Source organism: Myripristis murdjan, chromosome 8 (assembly GCF_902150065.1).
Source record: "Myripristis murdjan chromosome 8, fMyrMur1.1, whole genome shotgun sequence".
NCBI classification, from domain to species: Eukaryota; Metazoa; Chordata; class Actinopteri; order Holocentriformes; family Holocentridae; genus Myripristis; species Myripristis murdjan.
In genome coordinates, this window is record NC_043987.1 from 11,233,591 (window position 1) to 11,254,839 (window position 21,249).

Genomic DNA, 21,249 nt, shown 5'->3' on the forward strand with positions numbered 1-21,249 from the left:
ATAATATGCAAAATAATAATACTTGTGTTTTTTTGTGCGTATCTGTGTGTTTGTGTAACCTCAAAACAGAAGTATGCACCACTGATAGTCAACTGGTGCATTCATTCTGGTAGTAGTGTCTAACAATGCCTCTCTATGCTTCAGTGGAGAGAAATTAGTTCAGCATGCAGCTCCGTCTCATGCTTGCGATAGGTGTGTCGGACACACACCCAGAGCAGTTACTCCGAAGACCAACACCCTCATACCTGCAGAGAGGGAGGGGCCAAGGAAGGGGGTGGGGGGTGGGGGGGTTAGTAACAGGTGCCAAGATCACAGAGGAGTGAGTGGCAGAGCAATAGAAAGTGACAGCTAAGAGACGGTGATGACTGAGGCCACAGAATGTGTCACTCTCAACTACAACAAAACCAGTTTAGTTTTTGCGCTCAGGAAAACATTAGAAGCTTAATGCATAAATTATTTTTTACTGAGCCAATTCTACCCACTGCAATTTTAAAATCAAAAGTATCTTAACTCAAGACCTGCTTGGAAAAAGAAATATTCAACCTGATGACAAATAGTTTCAAAACACTGTGCAGCACAGGCAAGGCCTTATGTATTTATAAGGTGTGGGCTGACGAGGGAGTCATACTTGCGTTGTCAGTGTCCCATTCAGTGGCGACACACTGCTCAGTCCAGCCCCATCAAACACAGCCCACCTGTTGAAATTCCACATTGTGCAATCCACTGCAGATAGGCAAGCTTGGTAGTTCAATTACTACACAATTTGTCTGATGTGACGTAAAACAAAACTAATTTGTGATGATGCATGCCATGGAGTAAATTATTCACTCAGATTTCTCAATTTCACAATGAAATGGTTTTGTTGCCAATATTTTTTTTTTAATAGCCCCTGACATCAATCACGTCTTTCATGCAAAGCAGGCTGTAAACAGCAGGGTGAGGCTATAAAAAAATCAGGAAGAAAGAAAAAGCATTTCTCTGAGTCACATATGGAAGAACTTGAAGTGCTATTTACACTCTAAGCGTTCCGGACATACTTCCAGGCCACAGAACTGTAAATATGGAGAAAACAGTTTTAATCAGCCACACCTACAGCACTGTTGAGGCCTTGGGACTGTCTACTGAGCTTCACTTTAAAAGCATGAATGTAATTGCAGAGCGAGGTCAAAATGTCTCAGATTCTCAGTAACTATGTGATTTTAGTTGTATTTCAGCACTTCCACTGTAAGACCTCTGACACATATGAGCCCAGGTCTCCTTAAGAGTTTCCACTAATGTGATTTGGGAAATAAAGCTCCATCTCAGCACTCTGAGACCCAGCTGTGCTAAAACTGCTAGTGGTACTAACACATTTTCAGTTTTTGCATATATTAAAAAGCTTAAACACTTGATATAATCACAAGGCCCTATGCATCCTTGAACTACATTCACTATAATTCACTATAGTCTTGGTGTCATTCAGCTCCATTATTATACACTTTAGACAGGACTGCTTGTCTTCTGTCATGAAAGCCAACCTGATTCACTAAAATGGGAAGTCCACAGGCACTTCTCTTCCTCAAGGTCACTGCCTGCAGTCATTCAGAGTGTGGAACCTGTTCTGTTCAGATGCTGCTGATTGCTTATGTGTAATGAGGAGCACACATCATTCACTGCCTTTCAACAGCAGGTGGAGACATTTTTCTTCTCTCTGCAGATTTGTTTGACAGAATTAGGGGCTAGCACTGCATACCAGTCAATCATTTTAAGATAAAGCTGAACACTATATCAATGAAAAGTTAAGTGTTTTCACACAGTCAAGTAATAGGTAACAATATTTTCCACAATGTGATGACCTAAAACTTTTCTTCTAAAGATCACAAGTGCTTTTGTCACTCCACCCATAAATATGATCTGTGCCAGCAGGTCAGGCAGCTTGACAGGGAAAATGAGTCCCCAGCCCTGCTCAGTCACTAAAACTGGAAGAAATGTTCGACTGTAAGGAATGGAAAAGGCGGGTTCACCCTGATGTCAACTCTCATTCCCAACATATGTTGTGGTTGTCAACAAGTGCACGCACACACACGTTTATGTGCTTAGTCCAAAAAGGTATCTTCAGATTGAGTGGTACTTCTGTTATTGCAAGACTGGAGAGATTTTTAACCAACTATCTGTGCTTTGCACTGCACATTCATACATCTTGGTGCTGTAATGTGATCTACTGGACACCTATTTATATAACAATGGCTGTACCTGCAAATTGTGGTCAGTGGGTATCAAATGTCAGTGAAAGACAAATATGCTTCCAGATTAAGACATGAAGGCAGACTAGCACACTGCATCCAAACACAATCCTAAGGGACTTCAGTAAATGATTTGAGGATGTCACTGATGTTACTCAGGTAAAACCTGCCACCCTCTGGCCACAGATGATACAAATGATACATAGATTCTTAGGGGCTTGCAGCAGTTTAGGAGAAAAAAAAAAACTGACAAAGGACACTACAACACAAATCTTTTTGTAAAGAATTTTATTTGAAAGGTCATGCAGTGCACTTCCCTGTTAGGATCTTAACTTCACTTTCAATGATACACGTGAAAAACCAATATGTTTGGAATTACCTAGTACAAAACAACTAAACATTACTGAGGAATGTAACAAATTAATAGTAATAGGAAAAAACAAAAGTGCACCAACACTATTGCTGCACTGCAGACCTACATACTCAAAGGACTTAAGTAGAGGCTGAAGTTGTTTGTAACCCCGTTGTGTAAATATACAGTACATTTAAAAAAAAAAAATCAGTACAATTCTGGATTGAGTATAGAACTTAAAACAAGACCAAAAGAAAAAAAACAAAAGCAATAAATTACTTTTACTTTAATGTGCGTGTTTACTGAGGGAACTGAGGTGGCATGGGGTAGGGCACCAGCGGCGGAGGGTGCTGCTGTGGAGCCTGTCCCTGAGGGAAGGGGAAGGGTGGGTGGCCTGCACCGTTCTGAGCCCCAGTCTTTCCAGGGCCAAACTGCTGGGCCTGGAAGTTGTTCTGGCCTCCGCCAAACGACCCTGTCTGGTTGTTAAAGTTGGACTGTCCATTGCTATTGTAGCCACCTCCGTTGAAGGCACCGCTGTTGCCACCGCCCCCAAAGCCTCCATTCTGTGTATTTGTGCCAAAGACTTTCTTTGGTCCATTGTCAAAACCTCTACTATTATCCCTGTCCCTATAATTGCCATAATCACGCCTGCCACTGGAATACCTGTCCCGGTGGTCATCTCTATACCCGCCACCTCTGCCTCCCCTTGAACGACCTGCAAAAGCAAACAGATGTTTTACTACAAAAATAAAGTTAACAGGTGAAAGGAGATAAAGCACCAGTTGTGTTGTTTACAAAAAGGTCAATGCGATTGGTTTGATACCTTTAACTTCATTGTGGTGAACCCATCCACTTCTCAAAAGCAAATAAGGAAAGCAGCAGAAAAATTTAGGAACAAAAAAAAGTGGCTGCAGTTTACACCACAGTTTCCGTATCTCACCAATTGGATTTACCTCCTCTGTCTTCCGCCATCTGGAGGAGCTTGGGGTTGATGGCCTGGTTGGCCTCACGGAGCACAGAGACAAGGTCGCCGGCCTGCCTCATGTTGTTTGGGGTGAAGAAGGTATAGGCTGTGCCCGTCTTTTGGCTACGCGCCGTTCTGCCAATGCGGTGGATATAGTCCTCAGAGTTGTTGGGGTAGTCAAAGTTGATGACAAATTTCACGTCCTCAACATCTGCAAGATTGTGTTGCGGTGTGGCATAAAGGGAGAGGAGCAGAGCGTGCAAAGATGCACACCAGCACCACCACAACAACCAGATCAAAAACAAAAGGCAAAGTTAGTACCACCACCGAATGGGTGTAGCTGCTTAATCCATAAGGCTGCAGAAAAAAAAAACTGACATTAGACAGAACTCCAGATCAACAAATTCCATGGGGAGACTACGGTGGGAAAAGAGAAACGATGCACACTCCATTTGCTTCCAATCCAGTGGGATAAAACAAAAAACATCCCTTCTTGGAACACGGCCAAACCACCCTCAAAGAAATGGATCAGAAGTCTTACCATTTAGGAGTATGCATTCACTAGTCCATTCCCATTGCAGCACACGCCCCACATATTGTCAAGTGACCCTCAGGTGCCTGTGTGCACATTACTGTCTCCTCGTGTGTATAAACTAGGACTTAACATGGTAGATCAAAGTCCCTTTGTCACGCACACTTGAGAAGCTGGCTATAAAGCCCAAACTGTAGAAACTGTGGGCCTGAACCCATGCCTATAAAAAGGAGCCAGTTGCTCCCAAATGAAAGAGTGCTTCTCCACTCGGCATGGCAAGATATTTCCAGACCCAGTGTTCACTTGATCATAATGTCTCTCGCTGGCAGGTCTCGACATGACTTTGAAACGCAGGCGAGGGAGGAGTGTGAGCTTGGATTTTGTCCATGGCCAACTAGCATGTCCCACTGTCACCAAAAGCGCCAGTAGCCATGTCATTACAGAGGTGAAGGCATGATCGATCTGACAAACTGCTATTTCGACATGAGTTTAGGAAACTGCAACATTTACGCCACCCATGCTTTACATTGACTCTACACTAAAGAAAACACCTTTCCACAACTCAAATGACTTGCAGCGCCCAGGCAGACATGCAAGACAGTGGGAGACCGTAGCTGGGCTTTGAGCTGGGATTGATAAGAGCCTGGGTGTGAAGCAGTCCAAACCACTGCCAGAGAACAGATGAACATATGGGGGAGGAACTGTGGCCAGCCCTCATCTCACCCCCCTTTTTAGGCAGGCCAGAGCGATATGCTGCACTCGGGCCTTGTCACCTCTGTATATCTGCATGACTGGGGGACCCGTGCCTCCCCAGTCAGGACACCTCCAAGAATCCTCCTTCCCCCTCTGGAGACCTGGGCTTGTCATGCCAAGGCCCTGCCATACAGACTGCTCCTTCAGGTACGGGGAGAAACTCAGAAAGAAGCAGAAGAGTTAAAGAAAGCAAATACACTTTCTTTTTGAAATACAGAGGATTGTAAAGGAGATCAGAGAGGATACTAACCTAGACCCCTGGAGGCAACGTCAGTAGCGATGAGGATTGGAGCCTTTCCATACTTGAATTCTAAAAACAGAAAACAAAAATGCATTACAGAAGCTGCAATTTAAGTTGTGGCTCAAATTAATAAAATGAACATGAAGTTCTGAACTTACCATTTAGAACCCAGTCTCTTTCTTGCTGACTTTTATCACCATGGATACCCATTGCTGGCCATCTGATAAATGGACAGTTTTGTTATTAATGGCTTTGAGTATCTACATGACAAACCATTTATCACAAAAAAGTATTCAAGGCTCATTACATACCCATCCCTCCTCATCCGCCTGGTAAGGTCATCACACCGCCTCTTTGTCTCTACAAAGATGATGGTCTTGTTCTCCTTCTCACTCATAATTTCCTCAAGCAGACGGATAAGTCTAAAATGAGACAAAAATTCAATTGCTTGATTACAAGTCAAGAGCTTGTGTTTCATTTATACTGCCACATAACATCTATACATTGCTTTCTTACAATCAGCTGTAACACTACCTCAGTTTAGAATAAAAGGAATACTCACTTGTCTTCCTTCTCTCCGTCATTGCAGACGTCAACTATCTGCAGGATGTTGTGGTTGGCACTCAGCTGCAGTGCTCCAACATTGATCTGGACATATTCTTTCAGGAAGTCCTCAGCCAGCTGGCGGACCTCTTTAGGCCAAGTGGCACTCCACATCAGAGTCTGCCGGTCAGGCTGCAGGAGAGAAAAAAAAAGGGTTGAAAACACTGAGCAATGCATTGCCTTTGATTAAAAACGTCTTTTCTAGCTTCTGCAGACTGTGATGGTACAATTGTCCATTTGTAAAAACTAGCAGTGCTTCAAGGAAGCACTGGATACTTACTCTGATTTGGTCAACAATTTTCCGGATCTGTGGTTCAAAGCCCATGTCAAGCATTCTGTCAGCCTCATCCAGTACAAGGTAAGTGCACCGGCGAAGGTTAGTCTTTCCTGCTTCCAGGAAGTCAATGAGCCTGCCTGGTGTGGCAATGCAGATCTCCACACCTGAAAATTGAGTTAACATGAGGTCAAACACATCCACAAATAGGCTCAGTGTAGATATGTATATTTTTCCAAAATAAAAGGAAGCAAATTTTGGGCCAGCAAGACTGACAATACCTCTTTCCAGGTCACGGATCTGGGGTCCCTTAGGTGCTCCTCCATAGATACAGGTAGACTTGAGGCGAGAAGCTCTGCCATACTCTGCGGCCACCTGCTGCACCTGCTGTGCCAGCTCACGGGTGGGGGCTAGCACCAAGCACTATTGACAGAGATAAAATGGCGGTGTTCATTAAATCATTGTCTTGACAGATATGTGCACAATTAACTTCAAGGCTGGGCTGAGTATTTCTCAATGTACACCAAATACACCTGGTGCACTAAAGAACACTTTGTTAAGGCGAAAAACAATTATTTTTCTATGCAATGTTACATGTAAATAATTTTAAGTCAAAAAGTCTTATATAGTGAATGAGCAATTATATCCCTGTTATTTTGTATAAGGCTGATAAGTAAACTTACAATGGGTCCATCTCCACGTTCCAGGAATGGCTGGTGGTTGATGTGCACGATTGCCGGCAATAAATACTGCAGAGTAGAGAGATTATAGAATTACTTTGGTGTGTTAACAATTGTGATATTGATCAAATAACCAACAAACGCTGCATTGATCCATGCTGACTAGGTCAGATCAGTGAAAGGACATGAGCTACAATCAATGCCAACACTGGGAGAGAACACATGACTTACAGAGAGTGTTTTGCCAGAACCCGTCTGTGCAATGCCGACCATATCTTTGCCACTCAGGGCTAGGGGCCACCCCTGAGCTTGAATGGGTGTTGGTTCAGTCCAGTTTTGTTTGTTGATCACATCCATCACATAGGCTGTGGGAAGATGGGAAATGAGGGGTAATTTGCAACTAAAACTCAACTCTGACAAAGCTTTCATTCAAAAATTTAATTAAATTAAAAATTAAAAGTCAAACAATACATTGAACTTACAGGGGAAGCTTGCCTCGTGAAACTTCATGATGGGGTTTGGGCATTCTCTCCCCTTTACTGTTACGGTTTTGGCTCTCCTGTACTGCTCAACTTCTTGCTGCAAGATAAGAAAGCATAAACCAATGAACTTCTGCCAAGATGCCATTGCCATGTGCTCCAGAGCAGAGCTGTGGACACATCTGATTGTGCAACTCCTCAACACGTGCAGGAGAAACACATGCCAGCAGTCTTATGTAACACTTACACCAAATGAACAGAGCTGAGGGGGCCCATGTGAGTACATACCGGTGATCTACGGGTGACGTCCGGGTGCTGTTGATAGAAGTTCTTCTCAAATTTTGGTAGTTCGTCGAGGTTCCAGTGTTTCTTCCGCAGCCGTTCACCGGGGTTTCCATACTTTCCGCCGCCTCCTCCGCCACCACGGCTTCCACCAAAACGTGGAGGACCGCCGCCATAGCTAAAACCACAGAAAAGTTCATCAACATCTTTTGCAACAGGGTCTGCTTGGTTCAGGTCATTTGAAGCAACAACCATGGCCTACATGGCTTCACAGAGCCGCGGCAGGTCATAACATGGCGTTAAGTTCAACAGATCAATTCACAGGTCGAGAACCAGTTATAAGCACAAGTACATGTACAGCTGGTGGGAGCAGGAAAAGCTCCGACTTTTTTCTACTGCGTCATGTTGTGAGATTATATAGCTGCCATATACTTTCCAGCCAGCAGAGGAACAATGGAAACCCGGCCGGCATTTTGTATCCGCATTCACGCTGCCACATGGCGAAAAGCCGACTAGCTAAACGTGAACTGTGCCGGTCGCCGGTCTAACAAAAAAGTCACAACCGACTAGGTAGTGGCATTGGTAAAGAAACACCATGTAGTTGGTATCTAAAACACACGCTAAACCGGGTTAACATCACCTTTAGTCGGTGTTTTGGATGAAAGTGTCCAAGGGCAGTGGAATCCAGGCTAACTGCCGCTGTGCCGGGGCGCGAGGCCGGACAAGGCCTTGAGCCAGAGACAACGGCTCCGGCTTTCGTTAACGGACTGTGTCTCCTTAAAGCTAAACTAACCGGTTAACTACTTCAACACTGTTTACTGTCTCGTATTAAACCAAACGACACGCCATATCGACCAAATTTGGTGCTCAAAATTCGACCGCCTCGTTTCTTGTCAGCCATTTCTACGAGACCACACGAGGGGAAAACTCGGTTCAAAAAATGATCACAAGGAAAAGGCACTTACCCTCTGTCCCGGTCTCTGCCACGATCTCTGTCAGAATATCCCGGCATATTGTAAACAATTGGTATAAATAAAAAACAAGTTAAATATATTACAATGCGGATCAAACTCCGACTAAAAAAACCTAACCGGCAGTGGTTTTGCTGAAATGCCGGTAATGTAAAAATGAGGTCCGGCTTATATAGCGAGAGGAAATGTAACGCTCACGCTACGCACCTCTGATGTATTCATCCGCGGCACTGTTTTTTCAACGCTGCCTCTCTCACACAGCAGCGGAGAGATTATCGGGTGCACCAAATAGCGTCTCTAGTCAAATCACTGCTTTAATTCTAACAAAGGTTAATCCCGTGGTCCTCTGTAGCGTATATTATGAGTCAGTAGTACAACTTTACAGAGGAAAGGTTCCCATGAACAAATTCTATACATGGAGATCAATAATCGAATTAATGGGACAGTATCGAATTGGGAAAATAAATGATTAAAATTATATTTACATTTTATTTTACAGTATAGAGAAAAAACTATATAGATGTCTTTAGGTAATTTGGCATTGTTTGATTAAAAAAAAAAAAAAGTTGGCGGATGTATATGTTCCAGACAGAAACTGGTAATCCGGTTACTTCCGCTGTAATTACGATAAGTGACGTCAATAGAGGAGTGAGAATGAGACTTGAGGCAGAGTTTGTAGTCTTTTGTTTATAGTGATGTATCCCTGAGCAATGTCCACTGTTTGTTTTTGTGTCCTGTTTTTGTTTTGTGTTGGCTTATATATGTTGATCTTAAAAGACTGAGAGAAGGAAACTTTTTTTCATCACGCTGCACAAGAGCAAACTGTCTTGGCTCATGTAGCAGGCGGCAGTGTCTTTTTATTTGACCAAGAGGCATGCAAGTGACAACAATGACCTCAACAGATCTTGAAAGTACATATTATAATAGTAGATATTACTTGTGCTGGGAATATACCCCTCCTGATGGGCAATTATGGAGATAAAGATAATATTGACTTGACATTCTTTTATTTTTGTTTTTTTTATTCAACCATTATTTTGCCAGAGAAACACCAGGAGATTCCAAATCTATTTTGCAAGGGTGTCTTGGCCACAACAGCAGAAAATGTGTAGTTTTTAAAAACTGCAAGAGCAAAGATCTGTTTCCCCCCCACCCCTTGTGTCTTATTTATCTCTTAAAGTAGGCTACAAGTTGTTGCACAGAAATCAGACCCCAGCTGGCTAGTTTTCAAGTAGATCCACCTGGTTTTATCATTTCAAGCCTGTGTAAGAGACTTACTTTTTGGGGGGGAAGGCGGATTCTGCAAAGGCTGCTAGTGTAAATACACTGTATTTACATACATTTGAGCCACTTGGCACCTTTCTTTCAGGGGGAACCTTACTTTACATTTTCTCTTTATCTGAAGGCTCTTCCTCCTCTCTGCCTCTGACTCTGGGTGGCTGGGCACATCTGCAATGAAACCAGCCTGATAACCCAGGACATGCATGGCTTTCTCATTCAAATTCTGGCCACTTGAATCTTTCCATCCCCCGCTTCACGGTGCTTCTCAAAACGAGTGTACCCGATACAGGCAGCTACTGATCAGGCTACAATGAACTTAAGTCCTTTCCAATACTCGTCAATAACAAGCATTTTACCCCCTTTATCATGTGTATAAAATAAATCCCTTTAGATTGTAGCTAGAAAAACAGCATGGAGTTCATTGCCTACAAAGACATGACCCTACTTTTGATTTGATGGTGTGTTTTCATGGTTGTCTGGTCCTTGACAACTTTTATATTTGTCATCTTTGTCATCGATTTCATCTCTTGCTGTCTATTCAGGTCTTTTCATGACTTTAGGAACAAACACAAAAGAGAGCTATGACGTCTTTGTACAAGGCCTTACATCTTTAGACAAAGGCAAGTTTAATTAGAACTAATTACACACAAAAATAAAATACTCTTACAAAATGATAGTGTTAACATACATCAATTGCATCAGTCAGCTATGAGAGATATAGTCCTGCTAGTGGATCATGCTAATAAAAAAAAAAAAAAGAAAAGAAAAAAAAAAGAAAGAAACCAAGAGCTGCATCTCAACTTTAACTTGTTAATATAAAGGTCAGTTCTTCAGTGAGAGGCAGCTGTGGGGCAACGCTGAGTGATGGATGTAGTGTAGGAAACACACAGTAGAGCATTCTGCTTGTGCACTGGACTTGAGGGTAAATGAATGTGTTTACATATAAATCTGATCAGTCCATATCTGGTATAGAGGTCACCATACATCTGGCCACCACGTTCTGTATGTGTGCAATTCCTTTTCTCATTTTTAAGAAAATCTACTTAAGTTAAAGATAAATTACAGGTTGTGTGATCCACATATATGAACAATATCTTATTACTGTACAAAGCACCATCTGAGGACACTTTTCACTTTGCATACACTTGTCTAGCCTACATAACAAAAGAACAAAATGAACAGTTTTTTTTTTTTTTTTTTTTTTTTTTTTAAGTGTATGCAAACGTTAAGAACAGTCCATGGTCATAGAGATTGCTAGACAGGCAGCATCTTTTGAAAACATTCATGAATTTGTATGAAATCGTAGAAAATAACCCTCCCCTCCCCCCACACAATCCTCCCCAAATGAAACATTACTGGTATGGACTGAATAGCAGGGTAAAAACAGGAGTTCATCTCATTCATGTCACTTTCAACCGAAAAGCCCATATATGGAGACATGCAGGAGTTGCATCAATGTAACGACATTCAAGAAATTGAAACGAGGGGGGTGGGGGTCAGAATTTTCACAAGTTTCTTGTCAGTTCTCAAATGACTCTACAAACTACACGTGACATCTCCTGAGAACGTGGCTAGCTAGTGGTCTGAGTGATATCTGCCAAAGATTGTTCTGTGGCCACAAACGGGGACGAGGGTGGCTGGGGTATTGTGCATTTTAAGCAGTAGTAGTATGTCAATGGTTACTGATATTACATAAGACAAATGTGTACGGTATATAGCACCACATGGCTTTAACCATAAGGTAGTAGAGGTTGTTCTTTTCTGACAGCACATAGGCAGCACATATATGGGCTATAGTTGCTCTAGATATGATGGACTTTGGACGCCTGAAGCAGTGATACGTTTCATGCTAGTGACAATAATATAGACCGACTTAAAAAAAAAAAAAAAAAAAAAAACGTAACAAGGGGCAATAGAAGGGAAACACCTTGTATGCACATCACCATATAGAGCTCCAGGATGAAATTCGCAAGAATTTAAAGGGTCAGCTTAAGATTTGCAACGTTTCATTCATTTGAAACTATTATGGCACTCAGAGGACATATATTATATTGTGTATTTGCCCTTAAGACGTACCTCTCCTTACGTCATGAGAGAGGCTATGTCAAGAATTCAACCACAGCAATCTAAGTGAAATTCAGTCAAGCTTAATTCTGTTTTCACAAATTGTTTTTTTTTCTTTTTTTGTGTTTGTTTGTTTGTTTTTTTTTATATAATTTAAACAGTAACATGTAACATTTAAAAGCTTTTTTTTCTGAAATAATGGAAAAAGATTTCTGGAATATAAGCAATAAATTATATATATTATATAGAATTTTATTGTTTCTTTTTCCATTTTCCCATTATATAAAAATAACACATTTCAAGCTATTCATTCATTTATTTTTTAAACAAAACTAGATGTCAAACTTGTGAAATAGGTTTCTGGGAATGCAGCGCTGGTTGTTGGGCAGCAACTCAGGACCAGAGACCTGTGCTGCTGTCTTTGGAGAGGGCTGTAAACAGTAGGGCACTATCGAACTCCGGACACAGTCTCCAGCCTCGCCTTCTGATTTGGATGCAGACCACACCGTCCAGCCGTGGTGCTACTGATAGCCCCAGTTTGATCACTAGGAGGCACCAAACAGCCCTAATGCGCACTCTGCATCCAAAATAAGAGTTTGAGTGGTTGCAGCAACCAACAATAACCCTGTACTCTTAGCAAACCAGTCTTGTTAACGCGGCAATCATTTCAGAATGGACTGAATTTATGTTCTGCTTGGTAAGATGGTGAACTGCTACATGGAATACTGTCTATTTTTTAATGCTAAAATGAACTTACAAAAAAAAAAAAAAAAAAAAAAAAAGAACAGGGAACAGCCAGCAATTTTTGCAGGTTCCACAAGTTAGTAAATAGTCTGAGTTATTAGCAGCTGAAAAAAATCCTTTTTAATGCTAAAAAAATAAGGGGGCGTCTAGGAAAACTCATACAGAGTCAGGCAACATTTTCTGGTCTCCTCTGCCTGCCCGCCCACCCTTGGCCTGGCCACATGTCCCTAGTAAGAATGGGAGTCCCTGGGTGAGGCAGCCATGGATTTCCCCCATCTGAGTGGGCTGATTAGTCGGGGGTCTGATCATGGCCAAGCTGTGTTGCTCCTGGTCGTTGCTGACCCCTGCCTGCCTCAGTGACTCACTCTACGGCGAAGCCACATGTCTCCTCGATGGCAGTGAGCAGCTTGTCATACAGTTTATCATAGTGCTCGTAGGGAGGAATGTCGATCCGATTAAAACTAGGGAAAGAGAAGGGGATAACAGACATGAATATTAAAGTTTTACAGTGGAAGCTCCCTGCAATAAAGTAATGAATAGATTTGTACTTTGCCAAAACCTAAATGGCTGCACTGATGCAAACTACAGATCCAAGTAGACAAGAGTATAAGGATGTTTGACATGAAATCTGCACAGTCCTTTCATGGTTTAGTAAAAAATTGATTAAACAAGGTGAAACCTAAAGCCTAATACACATGCTCTGTCTAATGCAACTATTCCCCTCTCACTCAAAGGTATGCACTGTGGCCCTGGACTGGAAGCAGCATTGGAAAGTATCATAGTATGGACAGATTCCTCACCAGGTGTGGGCTTTGGGCAGGTTGTTGGTGCTGGCATCAATCTGGTGGATGGTAAAGAGCCGTGGGCCAGCAGCACCTGTACGAAAACCAACTGTTAAAGCACAATGGAAGCACACACACACAAACACACACACACCAACACGCACACAAATCTGCTCTCTACTGTGCAGCATGGTCACTGTTTGACAGAAGGGGGCAGACATATACTGTGAAGACTGGGCACACATAAAAATAGTGAGTATACATTTTTCCATGCAGTCTGAGATTTATAGGAATCTGAGAATGTGCTTAACTCTATTCCCATACAAACTATGGATCCTTTGTGTGCAGACTTTGAAGTAGGTGAGCGGAGCCAAAATAGTGTCCAAAAATGTTGGCTGTCACGGTGAAGCCATCTGGACTATATTGTCATTGTAGCCTGAGATGTGTCACTTTTTTTTTAACATCTTTCATTCAAGTTCATAGGTCATATTTGTGCTGTTCATTCCTCACGTTCCTAAAAGGACTGAGAGCTGTTATTTGACCATTTTCTAATACCTGTAAATGCTGGAAATTAAATTTTAAGTGCCTTTATGTGGCACAATGTAAATACTGTATTGACCTACATCTTATATATATATATATATATTTTTTTTTTTGTTGTGCAGCTATAATCAAACAATGAATGAAAGACAAAACCAAACATGAATAACTGACTGCTTTGGTGACATCACTGACATTATGGCACATTATGCCTGTGTTTAACCAGAAACTGACCCTTTTGGCACTTAATGGCAGCCATTTTGACATGAAATAGCGGGTAAACACAGGTGTTAGTAATGACATTAATGAAGGTTCTGTTCCATTTAGGTCTAATAGAGCCAGGGTCCTAGTGTTCACACTGGCTCACTGGAAAGAGACTGCTACATTTAAATGGACAAGGACCTTAATAAATGTCACTTGTGTTTACCTGCTATTTCATGTCAAAATGGCTGCGTGACTAAGGTCAGTTTTGTGCCTTTTGATGAGCTTACCTTCAGGCTGTAAGTCTTTTTATTGGTGCTATCACTTCTTGCTTTTCTATTGCTTGTATCAGAGTGCACCAACAACCAGATGAAAAAGAAATGCATGGTATTTCTATCTAAATGCTAAATTAAAAAGTGCTAAATTAAAAAGACAAGGTTAACCGTGTCATGTTTTCAATATTTTAGACCAAAATTGATTTTAAGGTGACAAAGGCCAAGATTACTATGGCCCACATGACCCCAGGCATTTGGAATATAGTTTGTTTTGCACATGTACATGCACTAACAATGTGTAAACAACATGAGTGCACTAAGTTTGTGTATGCTGTTTTTGGGTCCTTGGCCTCTGATGATGTTTTGACCAAGGAAGGATGGCCATGTTATGTAAGGTGTGGAAGGGGGCTGCCTGACTGTCAGACAGGAAGAGCCGTGGATCACGGTGTACTCCACATGCCTGGGTCCTCTGTCTCTGGGCAGTACTGTCTGCCAGCATGGACCCACTGAACCACTGCACTCCGCTCACACTCAGGGTTCAGCTGAGGCCAGAGAAACCCAGAGACACAGGCACTCACAGAAAAGCAAAAAACATGCACACCTCCACAAAACCTCTTGACTGTGCAGACAGAAGTGGTGGTGAATGCGGAGGACAATGTGTGCAGGTGAGGGACTGGAAAGACTTCACTTCTACTACCACTTCACCACACCTTCATGCAGCACAGGTCTGTTTCTCAGTTAGACCCCATTCAACAGCCCGACCCAGTTCCATCTCATGGACAACAATTCACACCTAGCTTCGTACACAGGGTCCCTAACCCTTAACACCAGAGCCTGGGCTGTTTATTTCCCTAACTGGCATTTTTATCCGCAGTTACCTTGTGTTTGCAGCATGTCAGAATAAAAAAGAAATTATGCTTGGAAACACAAAAGCCGCATGTGGGGATTGTCTTCTTTTATTATATTCACTTTTACTACCCAGTACCTGTGAAATAGTGTGGAGGTGCCTAATTGACAACACTGACTTTATTATCAGGAGCATGTGTTCATTATGGTGAACAACATAGTTCTGGAAACTTGCAAAGTTAAACTTTTAACTCTCTCTTGCTATCCACTTATTTATTTATAAAATGTATAATACATGCATATTTTTTGCTGTTAGTTGGTGTCACCACAATATCTAAACTTGATTAACAGTGCTCTTGTGCAGTACGCCTCTTATGTCCTTGTCATGTGCTGTCACACTCAGGTGCTAAGAAAGTGTGGTCATACAGAGCAGGTTACGCACTGAATTTTCACACCAAGCAGAGCAGAGTTTGATTCAGGCCTCAACTATGACCTTGGTTAGTGATGTGGAAGTGTTCAAAAGACAAATCAGTAGCATTCTCTCAATGATTTGCCAACTAGACTGTTTCAAAAAGGCTTGTATTTAAAATAGACGAGTTTCCTTGTAATGAATACTTAATTTATTTTTAAATTAAGAAAAAAGGCAAAAAGAAATGCGCACAATCTTTCTGCTTTGTAGTTTTTGGTGTTTTTGGTGTGTTATTCTATGAATCTCAGAAATACAAAATAAATAAATAAAACTATACTTTGCAGATAGTGGGTGATGACTAATTATTACAGTTCATTATTTTATTACCCTAGCCCATCCCTAATCTTGATGAAGGCTGTTTTGTGGGGTCAACCCACAGTTACAGATGACCTGTGTATTTCATATATAAGACTTCAAATGCAGCAACAAATACAGTAGACATATATAATGTTGATTCTTATGCCTGTTTTATCACCTTGGAGGGCCTTGAAACCTTGCAGGGGCACCCTAGAGGAGCCAGTGACAAACTGCAGCAGCCGGGCCCTGCGTTCCTCATCATAGGACTCCACAGCTTTCCAGAACCATTTGACGATGTTGCTGTCTGGGGTGCAGTGCTTCAGTCGCGTGTTAGACTTCCAGTCGTTGATGTCAATTTTACCCAGGCCACACACAATCAACTGCAAGCAAAGAAAGTAACGTGAGAAATTACGAGGGGCAACCATGCCAAACAAGGGAAAATCAGGCTGTCTTGATATTTACATGGGGAAACAAAGGAATGAATGGTAAGACAGGTGGGATCATGGGAAATGCAGTGGAGTACCTCGAGTTCCTTCTCATCGAAAGCTTTGAGCAGGTGCTGGGGGATGACCTCGTTGAAGCCCTTCTGCAGAGCCAGGAACTGCGCCTCAATGCCCCGCAGGAAACGCCAATTAACATAGAGCCGGACGTACTCTTTCTTGGTGTCCTGGGTGACGGGCATGCTCTTGCCGTTGGGCTTGAGCTCATGCTGGATAATCTCCCCATAGGCGTTGTGCTCTACACAGAAGGTGTGGTCCAGCACACCTGTGATGTCATTGTCCCTGAAAAGAGATTGACATTTGTAAAGGAATGTCAGTAACGGTCTTTTGCAAAGTCACTTCTGATACTCAATAGAAAATGAGGACAAAAAAAAAAAAGAGAAACAAAACACCATTTTAACATTGCTGAAGAACAATGGCCTGTTTTTCAAATCCAATAAAACACAACAGCAGTTAGCTTCACTAGTTCCACAGTCTCTGGCTGAAGGCGGACAAAATAATGTGCTTGGTTGGAATGAGAACCTGCATGCACATTAGTTATGTGTGGATCGGCTCTGCCATCATCCAAATCCACATGTACACATAAATCATCCATGTGACACCCACCAGGATTAATTATTTTCTCCAATTTAGAGACCCTCACCTACATGGACATTTCACTTCACCTTTACCTGTCTTTTTAAACTATGTTGAGCAGTGTGAGCTTTCCAGGTGATTTCTTTATTGTGTGTTGTACTGATGTGAGTGTAGGTTTTCCAACCATTCCAATGCTTTCCAACCATGTGCCATCCAGGTATGTATACACATGGCTGGATGGCACATGGTTGGAAAGCACTGAGGTAAAAGTTACTCAAAGCCTCTGGGGGGCGCTGTCATCATAGTGCATGAGGCAGACGTTTTGATGAGGACAAAATGTATCAGCTGACTGAAACTCACATGGTACAACAGCAAACATATGTAGCCCTCGCTTGTACTGGCATATAAATCCTCCACTTTTTATTTCTTTCACATAAAAAAGTCAATAAAAACATTCATATATATTTTTTTTATCTTCTACATACAGAATCCAGACGAGGCTGTTGTGCAGGTCAGGGTCAACCGACTCCATATCATCCAGGGTGATGGGTTTACCCAGCAGCTGTTTGTAGAAGGGCAGGGTGAAGCCTCCATCTATGTAGTGGCCGTGGAAAACTGCCATGCCCATGATGCGGCCCACAAAGTGGAAATACGACAAGTGCTCCTGAAGGTGACACCAAAAACATCTTTAGTTTCAGAATGAACTTTTTTTTTTTTGCTCCATATACATCTGAATTAAATTACCCACTGCAGGCACCTTGGTGTCACTGTGATTTAGGACTGTGTTCTCCTCTAGACTTTATTAAAAATCTACTATACCTCTCTCACAGAGGGAACTTATTGCCTGTTGCAAATTATTACTCAGAGGTGGATAGCTGAATATTAAACCACTGCAACTGTGAAACCATTTCACTTTTTTCACCTTGTATATTTATGCCAAAATGTCTTGACATTACATTAGGAGATGATAAGCGGTCCAAGTGACCCATCTGACAGTGATCAAACTGGAGATTGCAGTTGGTTAGTTGGCTGGGTGACTGCCTGGCATGATTATAACAAATGCCATTTGGTGGATCATCTTATTCCCAACCACTTAAAGTCACACAATTGCATACATATTGAACTTGTGTAGCCCCAGGGAGGGAATACACACCCTTCACAGTTAGAGTTACTGCCATGCTAGACTTATTGAACTAAAGAGGTCACTGTCTGTGTTCTGTCAGTGGTGTCTGAAGGCCTGTCTGTGACTCACAGGGTTGACAGCAGAGTCAGGGTTGATCTGCAGTGTGTAGATGTCATCACGGGAGTACTGGAACAGACCGTAGTAAGGGTTCAGCATCTCATGCGACAGCAGATAGAGCCACTCCCTGCATGAAGAGAGATGGAGAGGGAGAGCAAGCAGGAGATGGAAGGGGAGGAAGATGGGAGACAACAGGATAAGACACCAAAAACATCCATTCTGCTGGAGCTGTGATACATGTGAGCAAAGGACCCCAATGAAAAAAGTGATGCAGTGTTTACAGTGACAAAGTCTGATGTGTCCCATGTACTTACCTGGCCACTCCTCCGTAGTCCAGCCCTTCTTCACCTCTAAATTTCACCATTAGTCTCTTCCACAGGTCCTTTGGCCTCATCTTCATCACCTGTCTATACGACTCCTGCAACAGAAAAACACACTATCAGAGACAGCAACAGAACACCGCTGATGACAATATCTGTTAGGAGGACCATCTGGTCTGTACATTCCTTGCCAAAGAAAGAGAAATGCTCCCTGTTGACCTCTGCTTATTGAAGCAACCTGGGTGGCAAGGCCCCTAAACAAACTCCATTATCAGGGCTTGGAAAGTGATAGGAGGTTCCTAAAACATTACAGAATGTGCTTGGGCATCCTGTGACAGAGTGACCGGGATTAGAGCTGCACCCTCCTTCTGTCTGACCATCATTCAAGTCCCATTTTTGAACAAAGCATCAGATAGACTTTGGGTAGTGTCCAGTCTGTCCATCTTTCTATCTGTGTTGACCATACAACACTTTTTGCATGCGGAGACAATCCTGAACAAATTGAATAATTACAGGAAAAGACAAAGTCATGGAAACTATTCTGCACCAAGATGTTCTTTACCATAGTGGTTTTCTGACAGATGAGGCTGTTGCAGTACAAACAGCAGTCGTTTCCAATTGGTCTCTGCACTGAGGCTAAAATCTCTCCACCTCAATCAGTGTTCAGCCCACGTGCAGCCGCTCACAGCGTCAGGGGGAGGTTCATTTAAAGTGGATTAGGGGCAGTTATAATAAACACAGGCATTAGACTATAATAACAGAGCCTCTTCAACAGCCAGGTCCCACTATGCCCTCCAGATACAGTAGACAACTGAGAGGTGCCATGGGAGAAATGAGAATGTCTTATCTACACCAAAAAGTACACAAAAAGACAGCACTGACAGTCCACCAGCTAACACTTGCCTATTCAGTCATAATTTAATGCCTCAGCTGGTCTGGAGAAGCTATGAAGTTATGTCTCGCTCAACCTCAAGACCTCCTCTGCCCCCCCCCCAACCCCCCACCCTCCACCCCACCCCACTCTCTCACATTGAGATCAGCCAACAAAAATGTCTTCGTTCAGATTAACAGACGTGGCTGTTCCAGCACATTCCACTGCATATTTTACGAGGGTCATGTAGTCTGTTGCAGGTGTTGTTGCTCTGATGAAGGCCCTACACCTCCTAGATGCAGAAAACTCCCCCGCTGAGAAAATGTACTTGAGAAAAATCCTTATTTCAAACAAGAAGTCTGCTTTAGATTTTGAACAGACTAGCTTCGTACAGATGTTTGTGTGCGTGTGAGTGTGAGCGTGCACGCATGTGAAATAATTCTCACAGCCAAACTGCTATGGGCAATGACCTTTATGGGAGTAAGCAAGAAGATGGGAATATAACTCTTGAACCTTCAGAGAATGTTAAAGAGAACTTCAGCAAGTCTATAAATAACTTGAACAATTACAAGCAAGCAGCTCTGCAGGTCTGGAAGAATGACATGTTGTGCTATTTGCTTCCCTACAGGACACGCACCGCAGTGATCTCCAGTGTTTGTAACTGGAGGGAAAACAGAATCTTATTGTTCACTGCTTGTTGCGTGTATTTTTATTAGCTTTATTATAGCATTAAGTTATGTCTTTCTTTTTATCTTGTTTCAAGTGCGTTGCTGCTGTGACAACTTAATTTCCCTCTGGGATAAATTAAGTACTCGTGTGCCATCTGCTATCTGTCTTTAATAACTGACAAACCTTGTGTACCTCTGTGCAGACAGAATATATTATGACATGTTTGAGCATGCCTGTATCTTTCCACCCTCACCTCGAAGATCTCCTCGCGGGACACCTCAATGCGGCAGTGGCCAGCCTGGGGCTGCTGTTGGGACAGCTCCTGGCGAAGGATCTTGAGCTTCTGAACAAGGTCCCTCTTGTACTTGGGCACCGTGAGGCACTCTGCCTCCTCAGGGAGCTGACTGGGGGACACCAGAGCCTGCTGGGCCTGATCCTTCAATTGGTTCTGCCGGCTGAGGGACAGACAGAGGGAGAGACGGAGAGAGGAAGGGATACGACATGGGACATCAGGGAGAGGGGAGAGACAGACAGACAGCGAGAGATACAGACAGGCACAAACAGAGGGAAGAGAAAGAAAAAGGTGAGCCTTCTTGTGTACCAATAACAAATACAAACAAGCCTACTTATAGGACAAAAGTAAGCAAGCACCAGGGCAAAAATAACATGAAGAAAGCCAAGAAACTAAAAGTAAGACATTCTGACAGTAAGACTTCTTTCTCTGTTCTTTGCTGACTGCAGAGAACTAGTGGTAAACACACTGAGGTCATCTGGGAAGCACATCAAGTCAAACAGCTGCCTCGGCCCCGCTGAGGCAGACAGACATAGGTGGAGGTGGGATTACCAGAGGTAAGACTCACACAATACCCTCACTCACGTACAGCCCCCTTTCTCTCTAAAACACACATACACACACCTTTCTCTCTCCTCCTCCCCACCTGGCTCAAGACCTATGGTGGTCTCACACAGAGATGGCTTGTCTAAAATAGGGTTTTCTACAGAGGAGCAGCAGAATGTGGGGAACAGAACAACGTTCTGTAAATAGATTCTGTGTTGCTTTTGACTCATCATGTAAACTTGAGGCGTTGTGGGGTCACCGCGGCCAATCCCAGAGGCACACAGGTACATTTTGTCCACAAGTTTGGCTTGAGAGGAAAATGATATTTTAGGCCATGTGATAGATAAAATAGGTGTTCTGGTGACTCAACAAGCTCATGCAAA

General features: G+C 42.7%; 2 protein-coding genes across 4 annotated transcripts in view; both read right to left on the minus strand.

Moving 5' to 3' along the window:
• Window positions 1-2,493: 2,493 nt before the first annotated feature.
• Window positions 2,494-8,394, minus strand: ddx5 (DEAD (Asp-Glu-Ala-Asp) box helicase 5). Of its 2 annotated transcripts, none has more exons than XM_030056884.1 (13): window positions 8,348-8,394; window positions 7,389-7,560; window positions 7,104-7,200; window positions 6,853-6,986; window positions 6,625-6,690; window positions 6,223-6,364; window positions 5,948-6,108; window positions 5,627-5,799; window positions 5,376-5,486; window positions 5,223-5,284; window positions 5,074-5,133; window positions 3,528-3,749; window positions 2,494-3,289 (listed from the first exon to the last, which is right to left on the minus strand). In XM_030056884.1, the coding sequence occupies exons 1-13, from the start codon at window positions 8,392-8,394 to the stop codon at window positions 2,874-2,876; spliced, it is 1,863 nt and encodes a 620-aa protein (XP_029912744.1). In that variant the 3' UTR covers window positions 2,494-2,873. The 2 variants fall into 2 exon arrangements, with proteins under 2 accessions (XP_029912744.1, XP_029912745.1); XM_030056885.1 differs by having other exon boundaries at window positions 3,124-3,289; window positions 3,515-3,749.
• Window positions 8,395-12,000: 3,606 nt separating this feature from the next.
• Window positions 12,001-21,249, minus strand: part of smurf2 (SMAD specific E3 ubiquitin protein ligase 2) — a 56,255-nt gene continuing 47,006 nt past the window's right edge. For both annotated transcript variants that reach the window (XM_030056882.1, XM_030056883.1), the window contains 8 exons: window positions 20,282-20,483; window positions 18,483-18,586; window positions 18,181-18,295; window positions 17,414-17,592; window positions 16,376-16,634; window positions 16,031-16,232; window positions 13,243-13,318; window positions 12,001-12,903 (listed from right to left, as the gene is read on the minus strand). In XM_030056882.1, the coding sequence (XP_029912742.1) occupies window positions 12,804-12,903; window positions 13,243-13,318; window positions 16,031-16,232; window positions 16,376-16,634; window positions 17,414-17,592; window positions 18,181-18,295; window positions 18,483-18,586; window positions 20,282-20,483 (1,237 nt within the window). In that variant the 3' untranslated portion in view covers window positions 12,001-12,803. The remainder of the gene's footprint in view (window positions 12,904-13,242; window positions 13,319-16,030; window positions 16,233-16,375; window positions 16,635-17,413; window positions 17,593-18,180; window positions 18,296-18,482; window positions 18,587-20,281; window positions 20,484-21,249) is intronic.